Source organism: Hippopotamus amphibius, chromosome 6 (genome assembly GCF_030028045.1).
Source record: "Hippopotamus amphibius kiboko isolate mHipAmp2 chromosome 6, mHipAmp2.hap2, whole genome shotgun sequence".
Taxonomy (NCBI): Eukaryota; Metazoa; Chordata; class Mammalia; order Artiodactyla; family Hippopotamidae; genus Hippopotamus; species Hippopotamus amphibius.
Window position 1 is genome coordinate 62192588 of NC_080191.1, and position 19621 is coordinate 62212208.

General features: G+C 54.4%; 1 protein-coding gene across 2 annotated transcripts in view; it reads left to right on the forward strand.

Annotated features, from left to right (window-relative positions):
• Positions 1–16383, forward strand: part of IGF2R (insulin like growth factor 2 receptor) — a 104285-nt gene extending 87902 nt beyond the window's left edge. The window contains exons 38-48 of one of the 2 annotated variants that reach the window (XM_057738060.1): positions 657–864; positions 1192–1338; positions 2380–2614; positions 3318–3454; positions 5990–6104; positions 6992–7138; positions 8286–8473; positions 11883–12069; positions 12530–12682; positions 13664–13733; positions 14611–16383. In XM_057738060.1, the coding sequence (XP_057594043.1) occupies positions 657–864; positions 1192–1338; positions 2380–2614; positions 3318–3454; positions 5990–6104; positions 6992–7138; positions 8286–8473; positions 11883–12069; positions 12530–12682; positions 13664–13733; positions 14611–15009 (1986 nt within the window). In that variant the 3' untranslated portion in view covers positions 15010–16383. Of the gene's footprint in view, positions 1–656; positions 865–1191; positions 1339–2379; positions 2615–3317; positions 3455–5989; positions 6105–6991; positions 7139–7703; positions 7874–8285; positions 8474–11882; positions 12070–12529; positions 12683–13663; positions 13734–14610 lie in introns of those variants that run through there. The other variant, XM_057738061.1, reaches the window with a different exon arrangement.
• Positions 16384–19621: the final 3238 nt, after the last annotated feature.

Below are 19621 nucleotides of genomic sequence, written 5' to 3' on the forward strand. Positions count from 1 at the left end.
GTGGGGGCTGGCCTGGCCCCGGCCTGAGTGTCGTGGACTGTTTGTTATTCTGATGAGACCGTGGCCTACATCCCTGTGATGTAGACGTTACTGAGTCATTCGGCCGGGGACCCAGCCCATGAGATCCCAGCGCCTCCCAGGGGATGGCAGCTGGTGAGCAGTGAGCTCCGAGTTGTGTGCCCAGGTGCCAGCGGCCTGGCTCCTGCAACGGAGGCCTTGCCTGGGCGCAGTCCCTCCCGACAGGTGTGCAGCAGGTGAGAGCCTGCAGAGGCTGGGCGGGAAGGGAGGCACGTTTAGTTAGGTCGCAGCCGCTCTGCGCTCAGTACTGAGTCACCGGAGCTCCCGGGTTGCAGGCGGGAGACGTGGGCTCCAGGAAGGGGGGCGGGCAGCCTGGCTTCTCGCAGCCGCTTCCCACCGCGGGCCTGAGCCAGCGCAGCGGGCAGTGCTGCCACTGGGAGGCGGGGCCTCGGCGTGGCGGGAGGTGCCTAGAGAGGGGACAGGGCCTCGCCCTCTGGAGGGAGGGCGGGGCCCAAGAGAAGGCAGGTGTGCACCGAGGCACCCATGCACAGCCTGCGGACACAGCCCCCGCTTTCCTGCATGCGCCCACCTCCCCGCAGCGCTAACTCATTCACAGCCGCGGGGCGGTGTCTTTCCAGGTGACCCAAGACTCACGCACCTACAGCGTGGGGGTGTGCACCGCGGCTGCGGGCCTGGACCAAGGAGGCTGCAAGGACGGAGGAGTCTGTCTGCTCTCCGGGACCAAGGGGGCATCTTTCGGGAGGCTGGCGTCAATGAGACTGGATTACAGGCACCAGGACGAAGCCGTCATTTTAAGTTACGCCAATGGAGATAATTGCCCTCCAGGTAAATGTTTGCAGAAGGGTGCATGTTACGTTGCCAGGAAACATGAAATTAGACCTGGCAACAGGAGAGGACTGAGGAGTGATGCTCCAAGTGTTGTGAGCACTGGGGCCTTGCCTGGACCCCGGGACCATCCATCCTAGCAGCCCTGGCTGTCAGTGCTCAGGTCTGTGAGCTGCTTGTCACGTTGTGGCTGGGAGGCCTGGTGGTCCCCACGTTGGTTTAGGGTGACTGGTTCTGTGGGGAGTCCTTGTTTGAGGTGATCGCGCCTGGCAAGACATAGCCAGTGGGCTGATAATGAGGGTCACGCAGATTTCTTCTTCTTTCCAGAAACTGAAGACGGCGACCCGTGTGTGTTCCCCTTCGTGTTCAGTGGGAGGACCTACGAGGAGTGTGTTCTGGAGGGCAGGGCCAGGCTCTGGTGCGCGACCACCGCCAACTACGACAGAGACCATGAGTGGGGCTTCTGCAGACACTGTAAGTGGGAGAGTGTTGGATCCCCGCTTGGCGCGTGGCCCGTGCGCTGGCCCTGCACCCTCTTGAGGCCTGCTTCATGCTCAGGTCTTCCTGGATGTCCACATTAATGGCAGTGATTCTGTTGCATATTATCTTTTCTTGCCAGGGTTGTTTTCCATAAAGAAAAGTCGTTTTTAATTGTTCCGTGGGATGTATTTCATAGCCATGAACATAGACCACGGCAGGGCTGGGTGACGGGCAGGTGCAGGGTGGTCAGCTCGCCCACTCCCCGGCTCGAGGGACTCGGGTCCACCCGCCGGTTTTCAGCACCAGTGATTCACGTTCACGCTCAGCAGAGTTGTTAGTGTCCCGGGGCTGCAGGGTGGTGAGGGGTAATTGGGCCTGCAGGGGCTCGGTTGTTGAGCTGCTGCTCTGTGGCGGGCCCGGGCAAGCGTGGGGGGTCACGGCCAGCCAGACGGAGCACGCTTGCTGCTGCCGCGTGGAGCACGGACCTGCGAGAGAGTCCTAGTGACATGTGTGGCACAGACCAATGTCAGTTCCCAAGGAACCTACGGGATAGATGCAGGAGAGGCTGTTTAGTTCTTGTTGGTCATCTGGGAATAAAACGATACACACTAAAGAATTAGAAACGTGAAGTTTACAAGAGACTACTGGAGCTTTGTTTGGAGGCTTCTCATGACAGGACCTTTCTCCTGGTCTGTCAGATGACACTCATGTTTTTAGGTAATTGATTACATGTATCTTATTGTTACTGTTTTCACTTTTTGTTATCACTCATATGTCAGCAAGATGCTGGATACCTGTCTGCAAGGAATCGTGCTGTGGGTTGTTAAGTGCAGAAGGAGATCGTGTGCCCCGAGGGAGCTGGTTTACTTAGGGTTGAGATACATGAATGGAACACGAGACCTGGCCGGGGCAGCACAGGGAGTGGCCAGGGATGGACACGGTCCCTAGGGGCCGACACAGCGGAGCGGGCAGGGAGGAGCCTGAGGATGAGGGAGGGACAGGCTGGGTCTGACTGGTTCCCGTGTGCTGCCCCAGCCAACAGCCACCGGACGTCCATGATTATCTTCAAGTGCGATGAGGATGCTGACGTGGGGCGGCCGCAGGTCTTCAGTGAAGTTCGTGGGTGCGAAGTGACATTTGAGTGGAAGACAAAAGTTGTCTGCCCGCCGAAGAAGATGGAGTGCAAGTTCATCCAGAAGCACAAAACCTATGACCTGCGGCTGCTGTCCTCCCTCACCGGCTCCTGGTTCTTTGTCCATGGTGGCGCCTCGTGAGTACACATATCCCCCCCCCCCCCCCGTCAGCCTTGGGGCGCAGGGTCAGGTGTCCTGGTGGGCTGGGCTCCTGGGGCTTCAGCTCAGATTCCGAAGGCAGGACAGCCTCACGCCTCTGATGCTCAGGGAGGCCTGACGTGCGGTGGGTGGTTTAGCAGCAGAGGCGACAGAAACGGAGCCTCCAGAGAAGCTGGTGATCGAACGGGTCCCGGTTTGGTTCCTGCTGGTGAGGGGCGGCCGGCCGGCCGTGGCTGAGCCTGTGGGGGTTGTGAACTGTCCCGGCTTTGCCGCACGAAGGCCCTAGGCCCTGCCGGCTTGCGGTGGGTGAGTTGCACTGGCTGCTTTGTGCGTGGAGCCCTCCGCGAGGCGCTGTGGGATCCTTCCGTCTGCACCGCACGGGGAGCGTACACTTGGAGGGCCTGAGGGAATGACTTGCCAGGGCTCGAGCCGCTTCCTGTCCTGGCTCTGAACCACCATGCCTCGGGACTCGCCCCGTGCACCCGGTCGGCGTGCTCGCTCCTTCGGTGTCCAGCCACTCTGGCCTCTCTCTACCCAGAGACCTGTTTCAGTGCTGTGTCCAGAGGTGCTGCGAAATCTTTGGCTATCAGAACAGTTACCTTTTCTGAAAGGAATGGAAAGAGCTGCCCCCGAGTGTGCAAGACAGACACTGACCTTGCCTCTCTCTCTGTCGTTTCACAGGTACTACATCAATCTGTGTCAGAAAGTATACAAAGGGCCCTTGGGCTGCTCTGAAAGAGCGAGTGTTTGCAAAAAGAGCCACTCCGGCGACGTCCAGGTCCTGGGGCTTGTTCACACACAGAAGCTGGACGTCATAGGTAAGGCCTGGACCTGTGTCACGTGGTCACAGGTGTTGCGCCTGAGTTGGGAAGGTGAGGGTGCCCTCCTGTGACTGGAGGGTCAGCAGTGACTTTGGTTGAAGCCTCCAGATGTTATTCTTTTTTTTTTTTTAATTTAAATTTTTTATTTTTGGCTGTTTTGGGTCTTCACTGCTGTGTGCAGGCTTTCTCTAGTTGCAGTGAGTGGGGGCTACTCTTCGTTGCAATGCGTGGGCTTACTGCAGTGGCTTCTCTTGTTGCGGAGGATGAGCTCTAGGCGTGTGAGCTTCAGTAGTTGTGGCGCACAGACTTAGTTGCTCCACAACATGTGGGATCTTTCCGGACCAGGGCTCGAACCCGTGTCCCCTGCATTGTCGGGCGGATTCTTAGCCACTGTGCCACCAGGGAAGTCCCCAGGTGTTAGTCTCAATGACGGCTCCTTGGGCTCTTGGCATCTCCCAGAGCATTAGGATAAGCACTGCTTTGTACCCTCTGAGACGGCAGGTCCTAGTCTGTGCATCTAGATGGCTGGGCGATCTCGGGAAGGAACTTGTCCGCAAAAGGAGGGCAGAACTTTCGGGGTTCCTTCCCAGTCCCTGCTCCAGTCCCCACATACATATACGTGTTTACTCGGGAAAGCCGAGCGGTGACACGAGAACCTGGTAAAGACAACTCAGAGTACATTTTCATAACGTCCTAATTTGGAAACACAAAACGAAGAAGCTCTTTTTAAGTTTTCATAGAAAATTGATCTTGCAGTTGGTTGTTGAGTGAATGATTCTTTCATCATGTAAAGGGAGAAGACGGCTTTCTTAGTTTAGGAACAGTCAGGTGTGTTGAGGGCACAGGAAGGAAACAACATTCACTGGGCCTGTCTGGCTGGAGGGGTTCCCTGAGCTGTCCTGACTAAAACACAGGGAGACTTGCGTCCACTTGAGCTGTGGAAATGGAGAAAGGGAATTCTGGGGAACCGCTGTTCACCCTTGAGAAAAACCCCAACTCTGCAGGTTGGAAGTGGGGGCGCGTTGCCTCCTGGCGGGAGTGGCCACACCTCCGGGCCCATGGCCCGCCCTCCATTGGAGATCTTGGTTGTAGCTGCCACAAAGGGTGCAGGGGCTGAGGGTGGCTCTGTCCCTGCCGCTCATCCTTGCAGGTGGATATTTTGACACATCTCTCCCTCGATTTTCTGCAGCCAGGTGCAAAAGGCTAGAACATTGAAGCCTCATGGAAAGATTAGCTTATAAAACCTCCTGTTCCCTGACACGCCAGGTGGGATCTTACTCTTAGGCCCCAACAGGACAAGCATCTAAGGCCAGTCACCGTGCCGGCCCTACCCAGATTCAAAGCTGCTCTGGGTGAATTTGTTTAAATCATTGGGCTTCTGTGAAAATTTTATAAGAAACGTTTCACAACTTTGAAGAGAAATTCGTAAACTTCTGGAACATGGGACCAACAGGTGTAGTTCTTGATAAAGTGTTCCCCTCCCCGCCCCCCCAGTACTAAACAGGCAACACGCTCAACCTTCCACACCTCAGTTACCCAGCCTGTGAGATGGACTCTGACACCTACCCAGGCCGCTCTTGATGACACAGGTACACACACATAAATCATACATGCACACACACGTATAAGGCTCGGTTGTTGAGGACTGTTAGTTCCTGGGCATGAGGCCATCTCTTCACCCCATACTGTCAAACCCCCTAAATGAATGCAGGGGTGAGCCTGGGCCTCCCCTCTCCCCTCCCGTTGAGCAGTCCCCTGCACCTTGGCCATGCCCTGGAGAACACCCGGGAAGCTGGTACCCTCCCTCCAGGTCCCCTGCCTTGAGGGACACAGGTTGGGTGTGTGAGGGTCAGGCCAGAGGACCGCCTGTGCCGGCCCCCAGAGCCACCTTCTATGTGCTAGGCTGGGCGCGGGTGACCCCAGGACAGCTCTTGGCCACCACTCGGAGTCGCTGGCCCTAGCCGCTTGCCGTGCTGGCCCCTGTGAGATGGGCACCAAAAACACGCCCTCGCTCTTCCCGGCCCCCGCAGGCTGGGGCCCTGCTGGTTCTTTCACCACATCATCTTTAGAAGCAGAAAGAGCTCCACGTGGAGTCAGGCGCAAGGAAACCAGAGCTGTTCTGTCTGCATTGTCACTTTGGAGGGGGGCAGTCTAGCACCTGCCCGTTTTTCCTGGGAGGCTTGGGGTGGGGGAGACGTGTGGGGAAAGCACCTAAAACGGCACGGAAGTTGCACAGAGCTGGGGAGCGCTGGTTGCCGCCAGGGCACGCGGTCCGGTCCTGCGCACACGCTGTGCTGGGCACTCCCCGCTCAGCCCCGAACCACACGCTTCGGGGGGAGACAGCGAGCAGGGGTCTTGTCGTGCAGGTAGTGACGCAGGCTGGGTGCAGTCACCAGGCTTAGCAGTGCTGGTGACCCGGGTGATGAGTCTCCGGAGGGACAAACATTTGTTCTGAACACAGGTTTTGACTTCTGACATTGAGGCTCCTGCAATGCCCTAGAAATAATGTCAGTTAAATCCTTTGTGTTTCAGATGACAGAGTCATCGTAACTTATTCAAAAGGCCATCGGTGTGGTGACAATAAGACGGCATCCACCGTCATCGAGCTGACCTGTGCGAAGACAGTGGGCCGGCCTTCATTCATGAGGTGAGGGTGTGGGTTCCCTCGGGGGAGCTGTGTGCAGGGCGGGCCAGGGACCCGACAGAATTTCTCCCCGTGATTTCCACTTGGGGGCTTGGGAGCGTGCGTGCAGTGGTGAGGATGCTGGAGTTGTCACAGTAGGGAGAGGGCTGGCCGCTGAGACCTAGGGCCTGGTGGGGCCAGGGCTGCCCCGCACAGGGAGGAGTGCCTGGAGGGAGCCCTGGATACGCGTAAAGCAGGATTTCACCAGCCTCGGTCTTGAACGTCACAGTGTAAACAACAAGTCATTGATTGGTGCCACCCAAGGCCAGCTGTTCAAGCAGCCTGTCTGGCACGCACGGCAGGTGGGGCGTCACCTGGGATGCTCTTGGATTGTGCTGCAAATCTCTGGGCAGGTCTGCCTCTGGTGCTTGGGGTGGAGAGCCGTTTGGCCAGCAGAGGGAGCGTGTGAGCTGCTGTTTGTGCGATTCCTTCCCAGCTTCTGGAAGGAATCGGTCTGTTCACAAACAGCAGCTCACACGCTTGGGAAAGGGGAGACCCCGGCATTGTCAAAGGATTGAATCAATTGAGGAGTCAGGTGCTTGTAAAGCACATATTCAAAAATCCAGGAGCAAGTCTTTCCAGCTTTCAGATGTTGCACAGTTTCTAAACTTTAAAAGATCTGTGTAAGCACGTCACTGCTTTTTCACACAGCGTATGTGCTGGACGGGGATCGTCCCAGTCGTGGTGTCGAGAAGAGTAAATAGAGTCGTCCTTGTAGCCTGGGGCTGCCGGCCCCTCGGTGGGGGCGTGGGGGGGCTGGGTGGTGGGGGGCTCCCCGGGTCCTGGCAGCCAGGCGGCCGCCTCTGGCGTTGGGAGGGTGGCCGTGACCGTGGTCTGTGTGCCGCGTGCAGGTTCGACATCGACAGCTGCACCTACCACTTCAGCTGGGACTCGCGGGCTGCCTGTGCCGTGAAGCCGCAGGAGGTGCAGATGGTGAACGGGACCATCACCAACCCGGCCAATGGCAGGAGCTTCAGCCTCGGGGATATTTATTTCAAGTAAGCAGAGCATTTTCCTTCTGTATTCGGATCTCTCCCCTGTGGAGACCTGGGAGATAAAGAGGCCCGAGTGTTTGTGTGTTTCAGTTACTGTTTCCAGGTTAGTCGTCATGTTTCACTCAGAGGGCAAGCATTACTCAGCTAGTGAGTTTTTAGCACCAAAGATGGTGAGTTCTCTCCAGTGTAAAAATAAAGTCGCCCCTCCTCCCTTGCTTCTTGGTAAGCCCAGGGGTTGGAACTGGAACCTTCTGAAACAATTTTTTTTTAAATATTTTATTTATTTGGCTGTGTCGGATCTTTAATTGTGGCATGGAGACTCTTAGTTGTGACATGCACGTGGGATCTAGTTCCCTGACCAGGCATCCAACCCAGGCCCCCTGCATTGGGAGCGCTGAGTCCTGACCTCTAGACCACCAGGGACGTCCCTTGAAACAATTTTTAATGAGGAACTTTCTGGGCTTACTAGTTTGTCAATAAAAAAGTCTCAGCAGGGGCTTCCTAGGTGGCGCAGTGGTTGAGAATCCACCTGCCAATGCAGGGGATGTGGGTTCGATCCCTGATCCAGGAAGATCCCACATGCTGCGGAGCAACTAAGCCTGTGTGCCACAGCTATTGAGCCTGCGCTTTAAAGCCCGTGAGCCACAACTGTTGAGTCCATGTGCTGCAACTACTGAAGCCCACGCGCCTAGAGCCTGTGCTCCACAACAAGAGAAGCCACCACAATGAGGAGCCTGCGCACCACAACGAGAGTAGCCCCCACTCACTGCAACTAAAGAAAGCCTGCGCACAGCAAAAAAAAAAAAAACCCAACACAACCAATAAAATAAATAAATTAATTAATTAAAACAAAGAGTCTCAGCAGTGTCACTGGACGGGTTTCAGGGTCTGGGGCTGTGCCTGGGCAGGGGGAGGCAGGCGTAGCATCCGGCACAACATTTGAGAACAGTGCAGTGAAGCTCAGGGCATGGAGGGGTGGGTAGCAGGACGGGGAGATGGCAGGTGGTGCGTGCGGTCCCTGCCTGGCTGGGAAAGCAGGAGGAGGCAGTGTCCTGCAGCCCTGTCCCTGTTCCCTGGGCTTTGGGGCTAGGTGACAGAGGGCTTTCTTAAAGGACCACTGGGGTCACTGTGATGTTTTCTGTCTCTTTAGGCGATTCAGTGCCTCTGGGGACATGAGAACCAACGGGGACAAGTACCTGTACGAGATCCAGCTCTCCTCCATCACGAGCTCCACAAACCCCGCATGCTCTGGGGCCAACATCTGTCAGGTGAAGCCCAACGACCAGCACTTCAGCAGGAAAGTCGGAACTTCTGACAAAACCAAATACTACGTTCAAGGTAATTCTCTCCATCCATGTGCCATGTGTAACTTCCTCAGAGGAACTTTAACATTTTCAACCTTTGGTTGAAACGTCAGATCAATTTTAACACAAAAGCCCCGGGTCCAATCCTATGTCTTGACACGCGATTGTCCAAGTGGACTGAGCAGCGTGTGTCAGACCCGAGCCATTCACTGTAGGGAAGATTTACCTGCTAGAGACAAGTAAAACCTGCTCTAAACCAGAGGTGGGCGTGGATGGCCACGTCTGGAATTATCTTTGGTTTGCTTTTCGTCGTGATACTTGTTTATTTTGAAACTTCAGCTGTTGCTGTAGAAGGGTAAGAAGTTTCATATTTGTCAGAAGGATGAGAAGAAAAGAGAGAGACTTGACCCAAGTATTCAGGTGGGTGTGGAGGAAGGCATTCTGCTGCACTAATGGAGCTTTTCCTTTGTTCCTTTTTTTGCTTGCAGTTTTATTGAGATATAATTGACTTACAGCTCTGTGTACGTTTAGGGTACACAGCATAATGATTGACTTACATATGTCATGAGATGATTATCACAGTAAGCTTAGTGAATGTCCATCATGTTATATAGGTACAAAATTAAAGAAATAGAAAAAAATTTTTTTTCTTGTGATGAGAACTCTAGGATTCACTCTTTTCACTTTCTTGTGTAACATACAGTGGTGTTAATTATATTTAGCATGTGGAATATGACATCCCTAGTGTTAATTTATCTTATAATTAAAAGTTCGTACCTTTTGACCACCTTCATCCAGTTCCTTCTCCCCGCCCTCCAACCCTGGTAACCACAAATCTGATCTCTTTTTCTGTGAGTTTGTTTGTTTTTGAAATATAATTGACCTACAATGCTATGTTAGTTCCTGTTACATAAAGTAAAAGTAGTGTTTTGATATATCTGTACATTTCAAAACGATCACCACGATAAGTCTGGTTCCCATCTGTCACCACGCAAAGATATCACATAATTATGGGCTGTATTCCCATGCTCTACACTTCATACCTGTGCTCATTTATTTTGCAGCTGTAAGTTTGTACCTCTTAATCGCCCTCACCTATTTCTTTCCTAATTCCTTCTTGACCTTTAAAGAATATTTCCAGGAGGCAGCTCATGTGTTTTTGTTTTAAGCACCTGGTCTTTCACTATATATCATTTCACAATTTGATTTTTGAACCAGGTGAATGAACACGTTTTTTAAAAAGTTAAATGTGTTTACAAAACCAACCGACTTTGACATCAAAGGGCTGCTGAGAGATTCCCCCTGCGGAGAGGGAGCAGGTGCACCCCAAGTAGGTGTAGCCTAGAAGACGTCTCCATGCTCGGGTACCGAGCCAGTCCCTGCACTTGGCAGTGCCCACTGGGGGCTGGGCAGAGACCTGCCAGGTCAGCCTGGCTCATTTCCGTGATGCCCCATCATGGAATCAGCCCACTGGTCCTCTGTTCTCTTCCAGTGATTCCAGGTCAGATGCTGGAATCACACGTTGGCTGGGTTGGGCCCTCTCTTTGAGGTGCTGTCCTCGGGGCCTGGCCCTGTAGTAAGTGCTTGGTGAATGTTTGTTGACTGACTGAAGGGCTACTTTGAAAGCCTCCAAGGCCACTGTTATGCAGGGAAGGCAAGTCCAGGCTCTTTTGAACACAGCCTAGAAGGTTCTGATAGATGACTGTTGTATTAGCAGCTGGTCCTGCAAATGCACCAGACCCAGCCATCAGATTACCCACAAGCCCCTGCAGGCACCATGCTGCCTCTCGATGGGCCTTCCTGCTGGACTGCCTCGGCCCACCGCACCCACCCCCTCCCGCCAAACCCAGCTCTGTGCTCCCTTCTCCTCGCACCCAGGGACGCTGCCGCTGCGTACCTGCAGCAGCAGTCAGGTGCCACACCACAACCCTGGTCAGGGCCCCAGTTACTAGAGTGAGAACCTTCACGTCCATAAGGCCTGCATCTAGTCTAGCTGGCCTCCTGTGGTCCCTGAGCTTCACGTGTGCATGTGCGCATTTACTTATTCTTGGTTCATTAAATCCCTTTCAGACCTTTGCATTCCCTTCATTCACCAGTGCTGTAAAGCAGGTTTAGTTTTTTAAGCCTTTGTCCACATTTCAGGAGGAATGCAGGTCAAGTCCCTGCACGCGGCTGCATTCGCTCGGGAGGGCGAGGGGGGAAGCTGCAGAGCCCATCTCTGGCTGGAATTCTGGGTGGGATTCGGAGCTGCCCCCTTGGCCGGTCACCGGCTCACCCATTTGTGCCCACATTCCCACCTAGGGGACAGCCTGCTCGGGTCACGGCTCAGCCAGTCACGAGTGAGAGCACGCAGGGCCTCCCAGGCCAGCTCGCGTGGCTGGATCTCCGCGCATACGCTGCCCTGGCTGGCGCTCAGCGTGGCCCATCGTGAGGGTTTTGAGCCTCCAGCTGCAAAGTTGTCCACACAAGGTCCCCCCACTTCTGACACCAGCTGCAGGTTCCGGGGGCTCCCTCTCCACCTCAGATTTGGTAATTGCCTAGATGGACACTCAGAACTCACTAAGCTCTGTTTTAGTCGCACTTATAGTTTATCACAGTGAAAGGATATAAAGTCAGCCAGTGGGAGACGCGTGTAGGGTAGAGTTCAGGAGGGAGCCAGACGCTTCTGTTGTCTTCTCCTTGTGGAATCAGGGTGCATTATGCTCCCATCGTAAGTGTGTGACAACACGTACGGAAGCTCAGGGACTGACCAGAGGAGCCCACCCATGCCTCAGTGTCCAGGGTTTTTATTGGGGCTTCATTGTGTAGGCTTGACTGAGTGATCACTTGGTTGGTTGGTAGGTTGGTTGGCTATTTTTTGGTTGCATGGTCTGGTTGATTGATTTGTTGGTTGGTTGGTTGGTTGGCTGATTGGTTCGTTGGTTGGCTGGTTGGTTGGTTGATTGGTTCGTTGGTTGGCTGGTTGGTTGGTTGACTGGTTGGTTGGTTGGTTGGTTGAATGTTTGGCTGATTGGTTCGTTGGTTGGCTGGTTGGTTGGTTAACTGGTTGATGGGTTGTTTGGTTGGTTGGTTGACTGGTTGGTTGGTTGGTTGGTTGGTTGAATGTTTGGTTGGTTGCCTGCATGGTCAACCTTGGTCTCCAGGTGGACTGATACCTTGTGGCCAGCCCCAATTCCAAATCATATTGTTAGCTGAGGACAAAGGCCAGACCTCTTTTTGGGCAAGGTTCAAATCTTTTCCACATTCTGACTTAGGGCAGGCACTCCCTAATGTATGTCGAGCTGTCTCTGAAGAGTTCATCTGGGGCATTCGATGAAGGACCCTTGCGTCTGATTTTAAGTCTCTGTAAACTTTGTACAGGCTATGAAAAGGTAAACTTGGCTGCTATTGGAACACCGATGGTAACAGTGCTGTGCTTGTGTGTGTGCCTGCCCTTTTGACAGACGGCGATCTGGATGTGGTGTTTGCCTCGTCCTCCAAGTGTGGAAAGGACAAGACAAAGTCCGTCTCCTCCACCATCTTCTTCCACTGTGACCCTTTGGTGAAGGACGGGATCCCCGAGTTCAGCCACGAGACCGCTGACTGCCAGTACCTCTTCTCCTGGTACACCTCTGCCGTGTGTCCTCTGGGGTAAGTGGGGGTCCTGTCCCATGGTGTTCCCTCAACTCCAGGAGCACTGAGGCCGTGTCACAAGATGAGCTGTTGGGAGGGAGAAGATATTACCTGGGCTGTGATCACTGTGTCTTCCCCGAGAAGAGAGCTGTGGTCCCTGGAGACGAGGGCGACCTGTCCTTAGCACCTTTGTGCCCTTGGGGCCCCACAGTGGGGATCAGCGAGGCCTGGGGGTGGTGTGTTTCCCAAAGCTCGGCTTTTCTCATTCCCCTAGCGACGAGGGTCATGTGGCTCAAGGTGGTGTCTTTCCGTCTTTCCCGATCCTTCTGCCTTAGTCTCCTCATCAGAGGGGTTTGTCTGCTCTTGTTCTCCACATCTGGTGGATCTTGTCTTGGTGGGGTTTGCAAAGGCAGAGCCACTGCCCAGGCTGGACCTTGCGGTAGCCGAGACATGGCTGAACGGCGTGGTCTCCCTGCAGGATGGGCTTCGACAGCGAGGACGTTGGGGACGGCGCACAGGAGCACAGGGGGCTCTCGGAGCGGAGCCAGGCGGTCGGGGCGGTCCTCAGCCTGCTGCTGGTGGCGCTCACCGGCTGCCTGCTCACCCTGCTGCTGTATAAGAAGGAGCGACGGTAAAGAGACGGGAGAGGGCTGGGGGGACAGGCCGGTCTTCAGAGTCACAACCTGGCTTCTTTTTTCTGAGCCCATCAGCAGCCAGAGTCATCAAGTTCCAAGTCAGGACTTTGGACGTGGTCTCCAAAGCTGTGTTTTGTAAACGTCTGCATTTCTGTGATGACGTGTCCTGTCTGGCCAGAGCCGTGGACCCTGTCAGGTCACGTGGCAGACGTTCTGTGGGCCTTGACCTGGAGCACCCGTTCCCGGGATGTGGCTCTCTGCATGTGTCCACAGATGGACAGAGTTAAACACCCTTCATGGGCTGACTTCCTTCCGATCAACTGACTCCTCTGCCCTTTAGGAGGGGAGCATTTGTTAGGTGCTGGCTGTGTACCACGCCACTGGCCCCCTTTTGCTGGTGAAAGGTCTGGTCTCTCATGGGCAGCGTGACCATGCAGCAGGTTTCTCGTCATGCATGAATAAGGCCCAGGGCTCCTCGTGTGGTCAGCCCTGTGTCAAGGGCAGGGATGGGCCAGCTCTGAGGTTCCCTGTCAGCTCTCTCACCTGCCTGAGGAGCCAGAGGCAGATGAGACAGGGTCGGGGAGTGCTGACCTTGGCTGTCCCGACCCTGAGAGGCCGTCAGTGGGATGCAGGATTGGGGCAGAAGGTCTGGGTGTGAGCTGTTCATCCCTTGGCCCAATAATCTCAGTGCAGCTCTGGGGTGGCAGGAAGGTGTCGGCTCATCACGGTCACACGCGAAAAAGCAGAAGCAGAAATGCTGGATAACTCACTCCGGCCCTTGTTGCACCACGAAGACGGGGAGCAGGATTTGAATCTGCTTCTGTCTGACTCCATAGCGTTCTTTCCGCTGAACTGGCTTACAGCCCTGCTGTCATGGGTTGTGGGGTGCATGCTTGTGGGGGTGCAGCCTTGCTAGTGGGCGCTCGGGAAGCAGGGCGGAGCAGCCGCAGCCTGGAGTAACGGGGGTCTCCTTCCAGGGAGACGGTGATGAGCAAGCTCACCAACTGCTGTCGCAGAGGCGCGAACGTGTCCTACAAATACTCAAAGGTAACGCCCCGCTGAGGTCTCCGGGTGCCCCTCCGCCTGCCCCAGTGCCCCTGTACGCGCGCACACAGTCAGACCGTCGTCACGACGTCAGTCTGTGGTTACAAGGAAACCGTCACCATCATGGGCAGTTTGAAATGGACAGAGGGAAACTGTCACTCTACTCTTAAGCTGGACACACTTTTTGTCCTTTTTTTCTTCAAGTTTTTCACATTGTGGTTGCAGCTGTGTTCTTACAGCATTTTTTTTTTTGGGGGGGGGGCACACGGGCTTAGTTGCTCCGCGGCATGTGGGATCTTTCTGGAGCAGGGATCGAACCCGTGTCCCCTGCATGGGCAGGCGGATTCTTAACCACTGCGCCACCTAGGAAGCCCTCTTACAGCATTTAATACTTAGTGTGCTTCTACTTTTTGGCTATTCTACCAGAAAAACATGGTAATGAAAATTTTTGTGCCTCTGGTATTTGGATGATTTCCTTTGGATAAATTTCTAAACATTCAGGCCAGAGGGCATAAGTGCACTCGTGGTCCTTGATTGTACTGCCGAGTGCTTTCTAAAAGGCTTCCCTCCATACGTCCTCCTCGTGGCTGCTCTGCCCGCCGCCCGAGAGCTCCTGGAGTGGAGGGCCGGTCCCCAAGCACTGCTGCCTTGTCGCTGGCCTGCCTTCCTGCCCCGCCGACACCGGCTGCCTTGGTTGGGTCTCAGCAGGAGCCGGCCGTCGTCTGCTCTCCCCTTCTCCTTGGTGGGGGACCGGGGCTGTGGTGGCTGTGGTGGGCTGGGAAGAGGCCCCCCCCGACTCTAGGTGGGTCGTGGGGGGAGGGGAGCAGAGGATCCGGACGAGGTCTCAGGTGAGCCCACAGCCCCTGTTGTGTCCCGGCAGGTGAACAAGGAGGAGGAGGCAGACGAGCACGAAACTGAGTGGCTCATGGAAGAGATCCAGCTGCCGACGCCGAGGCCTGGGAAGGAAGGGCAGGAGAATGGCCACATCACCACCAAGTCCGTGAAGGCCGAGGCCCTCAGCTCCCTGCATGCAGAAGACCAGGACAGCGAGGACGAGGTCCTGACCATCCCGGACGTGAAAGTGCACTCGGGCAGAGGGACTGCGGCCGAAGGCGCGCACCCGCTGAGGCCCCCGCCGAGAAAGGCGCTTCGGGAGCCAGCGGACGACCGGGTAGGGCTGGTGATGGGGGAGCAGGCCAGGAGGGGGAGGCCCCGGGCCGTGCAGAAGCCCGTGAGCTCCTTCCACGACGACAGCGACGAGGACCTCCTGCACATCTAGACTCCGGGGCCTGCGGGGCGGGCTCGGTGACCCCGCCGGCGTCTCCAACCAAATAAGACTGCGATTCCGTGATGCTTCTGTCATTTTTGCCTTTAACAAAAACTGTTTCAAAAGGGAAGAGTTTTGGGTATGGGGGAGAGGATGAGGAGGTGGGCGCCACTCTCCGTGGTTGTTTGGATGAGGCGTCGCTCCAGCTGCCGGAGGGCAGCGCCGGAGACCCGGGTTTTGTCCCAAGTCCTCGCGTAGAGGTGGCCACGGCGCACTTCTGACGCACCTGGGCCAGACGCATCTCGGAACAGAGGGCTGCGTTTGAGGAAAACCCTTGCTGCTTTAGGCCCTGTAGGGTATTTGATCGTTATATTTTAGCATTTAATTCTCTCTTCCTATTTATTGACTTTGACAATTACTCAGGTTTGCGAAAAAGGAAAAAAAAAAAAACTTTTTTCCTGCCAGCAGGGGTAATCTACCTGTCCATCCCTTAGCGGGGAGGCTGTTGGGGCGCTTGGATGGTTTCATACGAGGTTTTGACCTGGTCCATGATGTATCCTCTAAGTTAGATTCCGCCATTCTGTCTCTTTTCCCTTTTGCTTCTGTTTCGTAAGGGCACACATGTGCATACACACGTGTGGGTCCTGAGTGCCTGAGCTGTAGAGGGTCTGCCCGCTCTTTGCCTCTAGTCAGTAACGGCTGCAGCTTTTTGCATGACGTTTTCAATCCTAGGTGCACAGGGCACATTTATCAGTATTTCTTTCGCCAGCTGGTGAAGTCAAACAACCCACCCAAAGATTGAATTTGTGTGTGTGTGTGTGTGTGTGTGAGAGAGAGAGAGAGAGAGAGAGAATGGAGTTGAGATGTCAGACTTTTTTCCAGATTTGGGGTGTAGGTCTCACCTCATCAGGTTCTCATGATACCACCTTTACTGTGCTTATTTTTTTAAGAAAAAAGTGTTTATCAACCATTCGACCTATAAGAAGCCTTAATTTGCACAGTGTGTGACTCACAGAAATTGCATGAAAGCCAATGGGCCAGATTCTCGCCCCTAGCATTGCACTTGGATTTCTGCTTGGGGGGTAGCTGAGGCCGGCCTCTCAGTCTGCAGGATGGGAGGGCGGGACCGCTGTCCTTCCCCGGCTGTTGGCTCCTTTCTTGAAGTGTTTAATGGATGACTTTTCTCGCATTATAGAGCTGTATATAAACTCAGTGGTATTCATATCCTGGAAGGCAAACCAACCTACAGGGTTCCTTGGTTTGTACTCCGTTTGGCTGGCTTATTTGATTTCAACATGAGTGTATTTTTAAAAATTGATTTCTTTCCTCTTTTTTCAATCAAATTTACTGTAATATAAAGTATTCGACAATTTGAATAAAAGATAAATTATTACTTGAGTGTTCCTGCTTTTTCCCCTTGAGAGTGAAAAGCTGCCAGGTCCAATGCCCTCTGTGTGCCTCCTGTTATGGTACAGAGGAGTCTCCCTGCACGTAGGTGCTTCTCTCAGCTTCGTCCACACCTGATTCTTCCTCCTCCCGAGAAAGACCTCAGGGTGTTCTTACCAAAACAGCCACCCTGAGTGCAGACCTCATGATTCCAGAAAGCATCCTGGTGCACAGCCCAAGCTTACATGGCGGGGGGGGGGGGGGGGGGGGTTGTCTTGCATAAATTTGGTCTCCATCAGAAATTACTGCCTAGTTATGAGAGCATCTTAGATATTAATGTGAAAGCAGGCAAAGCAGGGAGTTACTGCAACATCAGGCTAGACTTCTCGGGGTCAGCACCCTCCTCTCATTTTCTGATTATTTCCAATTGGAGTGCCTTTTTGTTTTGTTTTGTTTTAAGATTTTACAATGTCTCTCCTGAGACAGGGTCTTACAAAGGTTTACGTTGTGACCTCAGAATTGCTGGTCCTCGGACACTGTGTCCAGAGGGCTGTTCTCTAAGCCACTCCTTTCCCTCTGAGACACAGGAGGCCCTCTCTGTCCGGAGGAGCACTTGCAGGCACTCACTGGCCCTGTTGGTGAACTTGATGGTGGGAGAGTTCTCCATTTGCACCTCGGGCCGCCTGCCCCAGTGCCCAGCTCGTGCCGGCCGCAGAGGGACGGGGACGTGACCACATGCATTAAGTGCTTGCTCAGGCTCTTTTCTTGAGAACCTGTGTAATCTCTACCCCTGAGCCCCTGCAAACAGACCAACAGTCTGTGCCAGCTGTGGTCACAGGTAGTTTAGGAAAATGCTCCCTGACAGCAAATCTTAAAATTCTAATTTAGTTTCCCTTTAACCAAATTTTTGAAGCCTACCCCCCCCCGCCCCCCCCGCCGGTTTTTTGAGACTATCCATTGAATGGTGGAAGAATGGGAAAGTGAAGGGTCAGGACGGTGTAGGCAAACCCTGGGCCCAGGAAATCCACAGGAGAGCAGAAACCTGGCCCCACCAAGAACATTCTAAATGCAGCTGCACTCGGTTCTCCACCAAACTCTGACATATGCTGATCACCACGACTCCTTTAGGGAGGTCGACTGCCACCCTGGGCATTTAGAAGGAATTTTTTGTTCCCTTTGTACCAGTTCAAGACGTGGGCATGGAGGTCTTAGCTCCCTCCTGGGGGTCAGGTCACAAAGGGATAGTGTGCCTCGGGGTGGGGGTCACGGGCCAGGTTAGGTTGATAAAAAACCCCTTCACCAGCTCTGGAGAATCCCCACGACTCTGCACGACCCGACTTCTTACTTCTCCAAAGGAACGTGGCTGATGTGGGGTCGGTGTCTCTCAAAGGAAGCCGAGCATGCCATGCCGCTGGGAGGACGAGTACCCGGGGTCACCGCGCTGCGCGGAGCGCGGGGCGCTGGCTCCTCTCTGGGCCGGCACGGGCCTGGAGGCGGGTAGCTGGAGGGGCTGCAGCAGTCCTGGAACTGGAAGAGTCCTGTGAAAGTTCTGTCAGCACCACCCTGACAGGGGGAAGTGGTGTTTTCCCTAAAGTCAGAGGGAAAGGCCAAAGGTAGGCTGTGAATTACTAGTTACTCATATTTCTTTACCTCTTACTTGAATTTGTGTTTCGACCAGTGTGTGCATCACATTCAATAACAGTTTTACTGTTACTTTGATACTCACGGAGTTAGAGGAGAACAAAATTGAACCAGTGGTCCTGTTGGCCGTCAGCCCTGGACAGGGTGACAACGTGGGTCACGTGGCGGCCGCTTTGAGCACCGTCCTGGAGAAAGTGGCCCGGGGGGCAGGCCTTGTCCACCAGAGCAGGAAAGTGACATGGGGCCTGGATCACAAGGGGCGGGTCCCAAGCAGACCTTGTGAAGGCTTCAGGTTAAAAGAAAAAATGTTGACAAAACATAGAGAAAATTTAAACATACAGGACATAGAACTTTCCCCCCTAAACTATGTGAGAGCGAGCTGCCTCCGTGCCTTGTCATCCCGGGCCCCTCAGGATGTCGCCCCCCCACGAGCACAACGCACCCTCCTGACCCGGAACACACACGTGGTCCTGCCAGTTGTCATGGCAATGCCATTTGCACTAAGAGGACCCCATGCAGAATCCTGTCCGATTCAGTTGCCCCGTCTCTCTTGAGTTTCCCTCAGCCTGGAAGGTTCCTCAGTCTTTCTTTGACTTTCGTGACCTTGACACGTGAGGTCGCCCTCCTCATCCCGATCACATTCTGACACGCCTGCCGGTCACCCTCCCCTTGAGGACGCCCTCGCCTACCGCACCGCTGGGACAAGGCCTGTCCTGCTCTGCCCACCTTGTGGCTTTAGGACTCATTCTGGAAGCACGGGGCAAGGGGCTCAGGATGAAATCACACTTGAACTAGAAGCTCGCATTGGCATACCGGGTGGATTGTCGTATAGCAGCATTTCCCGAAGTGCACCCCATGGGACACAAGGTCTGTGTGATTTTGACAGATGTTCTGCAAAAATTGGAAACGATCTGTATTTAAGAAAGTTTGGAAAATGCTGAACTAAAGGTAAATGGCCTTTCTTGCTACGAGGCCTCTCAGAGAGTCTTTAGAAGGAGAGATGGCTGAGTGCACATGAAATCACAGTAGGAAATGTGGCCGGTGAGACTCCGGGAAACAGCACACAGTGGTCCCTGGATGCTGGCCCGTGTCCCCTTGGGGGACCTGGTGGTGTGTGGACAGCCCACTGGGGATGCTGTTGCCGTGGGCGCAGCTCTGTTGTTCTCTGGACGGTTCCTTGGAGCAGAGTCATGGATTGTCTGTGCGAGAACACCCCGCTGATTAACAACGACAAGGCCAAGTGGGCACCTGCCACCTCAGACTGGCCCTCCCCAGGGGAAGCCCTGCTGCCCCCCCCCCCGCCCTGCCCCGCTATTTGTGTCCCCCCAACACTTCTATCTCTTGGGAGGCAAATTCCCCAAGAAGTTGACCCTGAGCCCTGATGTTGAAGTACAGTTGACCCTTTGAACATGGCTTTGCACTGCATGGGTCCACTTAGATGCAGATTTCTTTCAATAAATACCACAGTGCTGTGGCTACGGAGGAGAGCCCACTCTGGGCTTGAGCATCCGCGGAGTTCGGGACACGTCGGGGCCCCTGGCACCAGCCTCCTGTGAATACTGGTGGGCCACTGTACTGGAGCCACTGAAATGGTGCT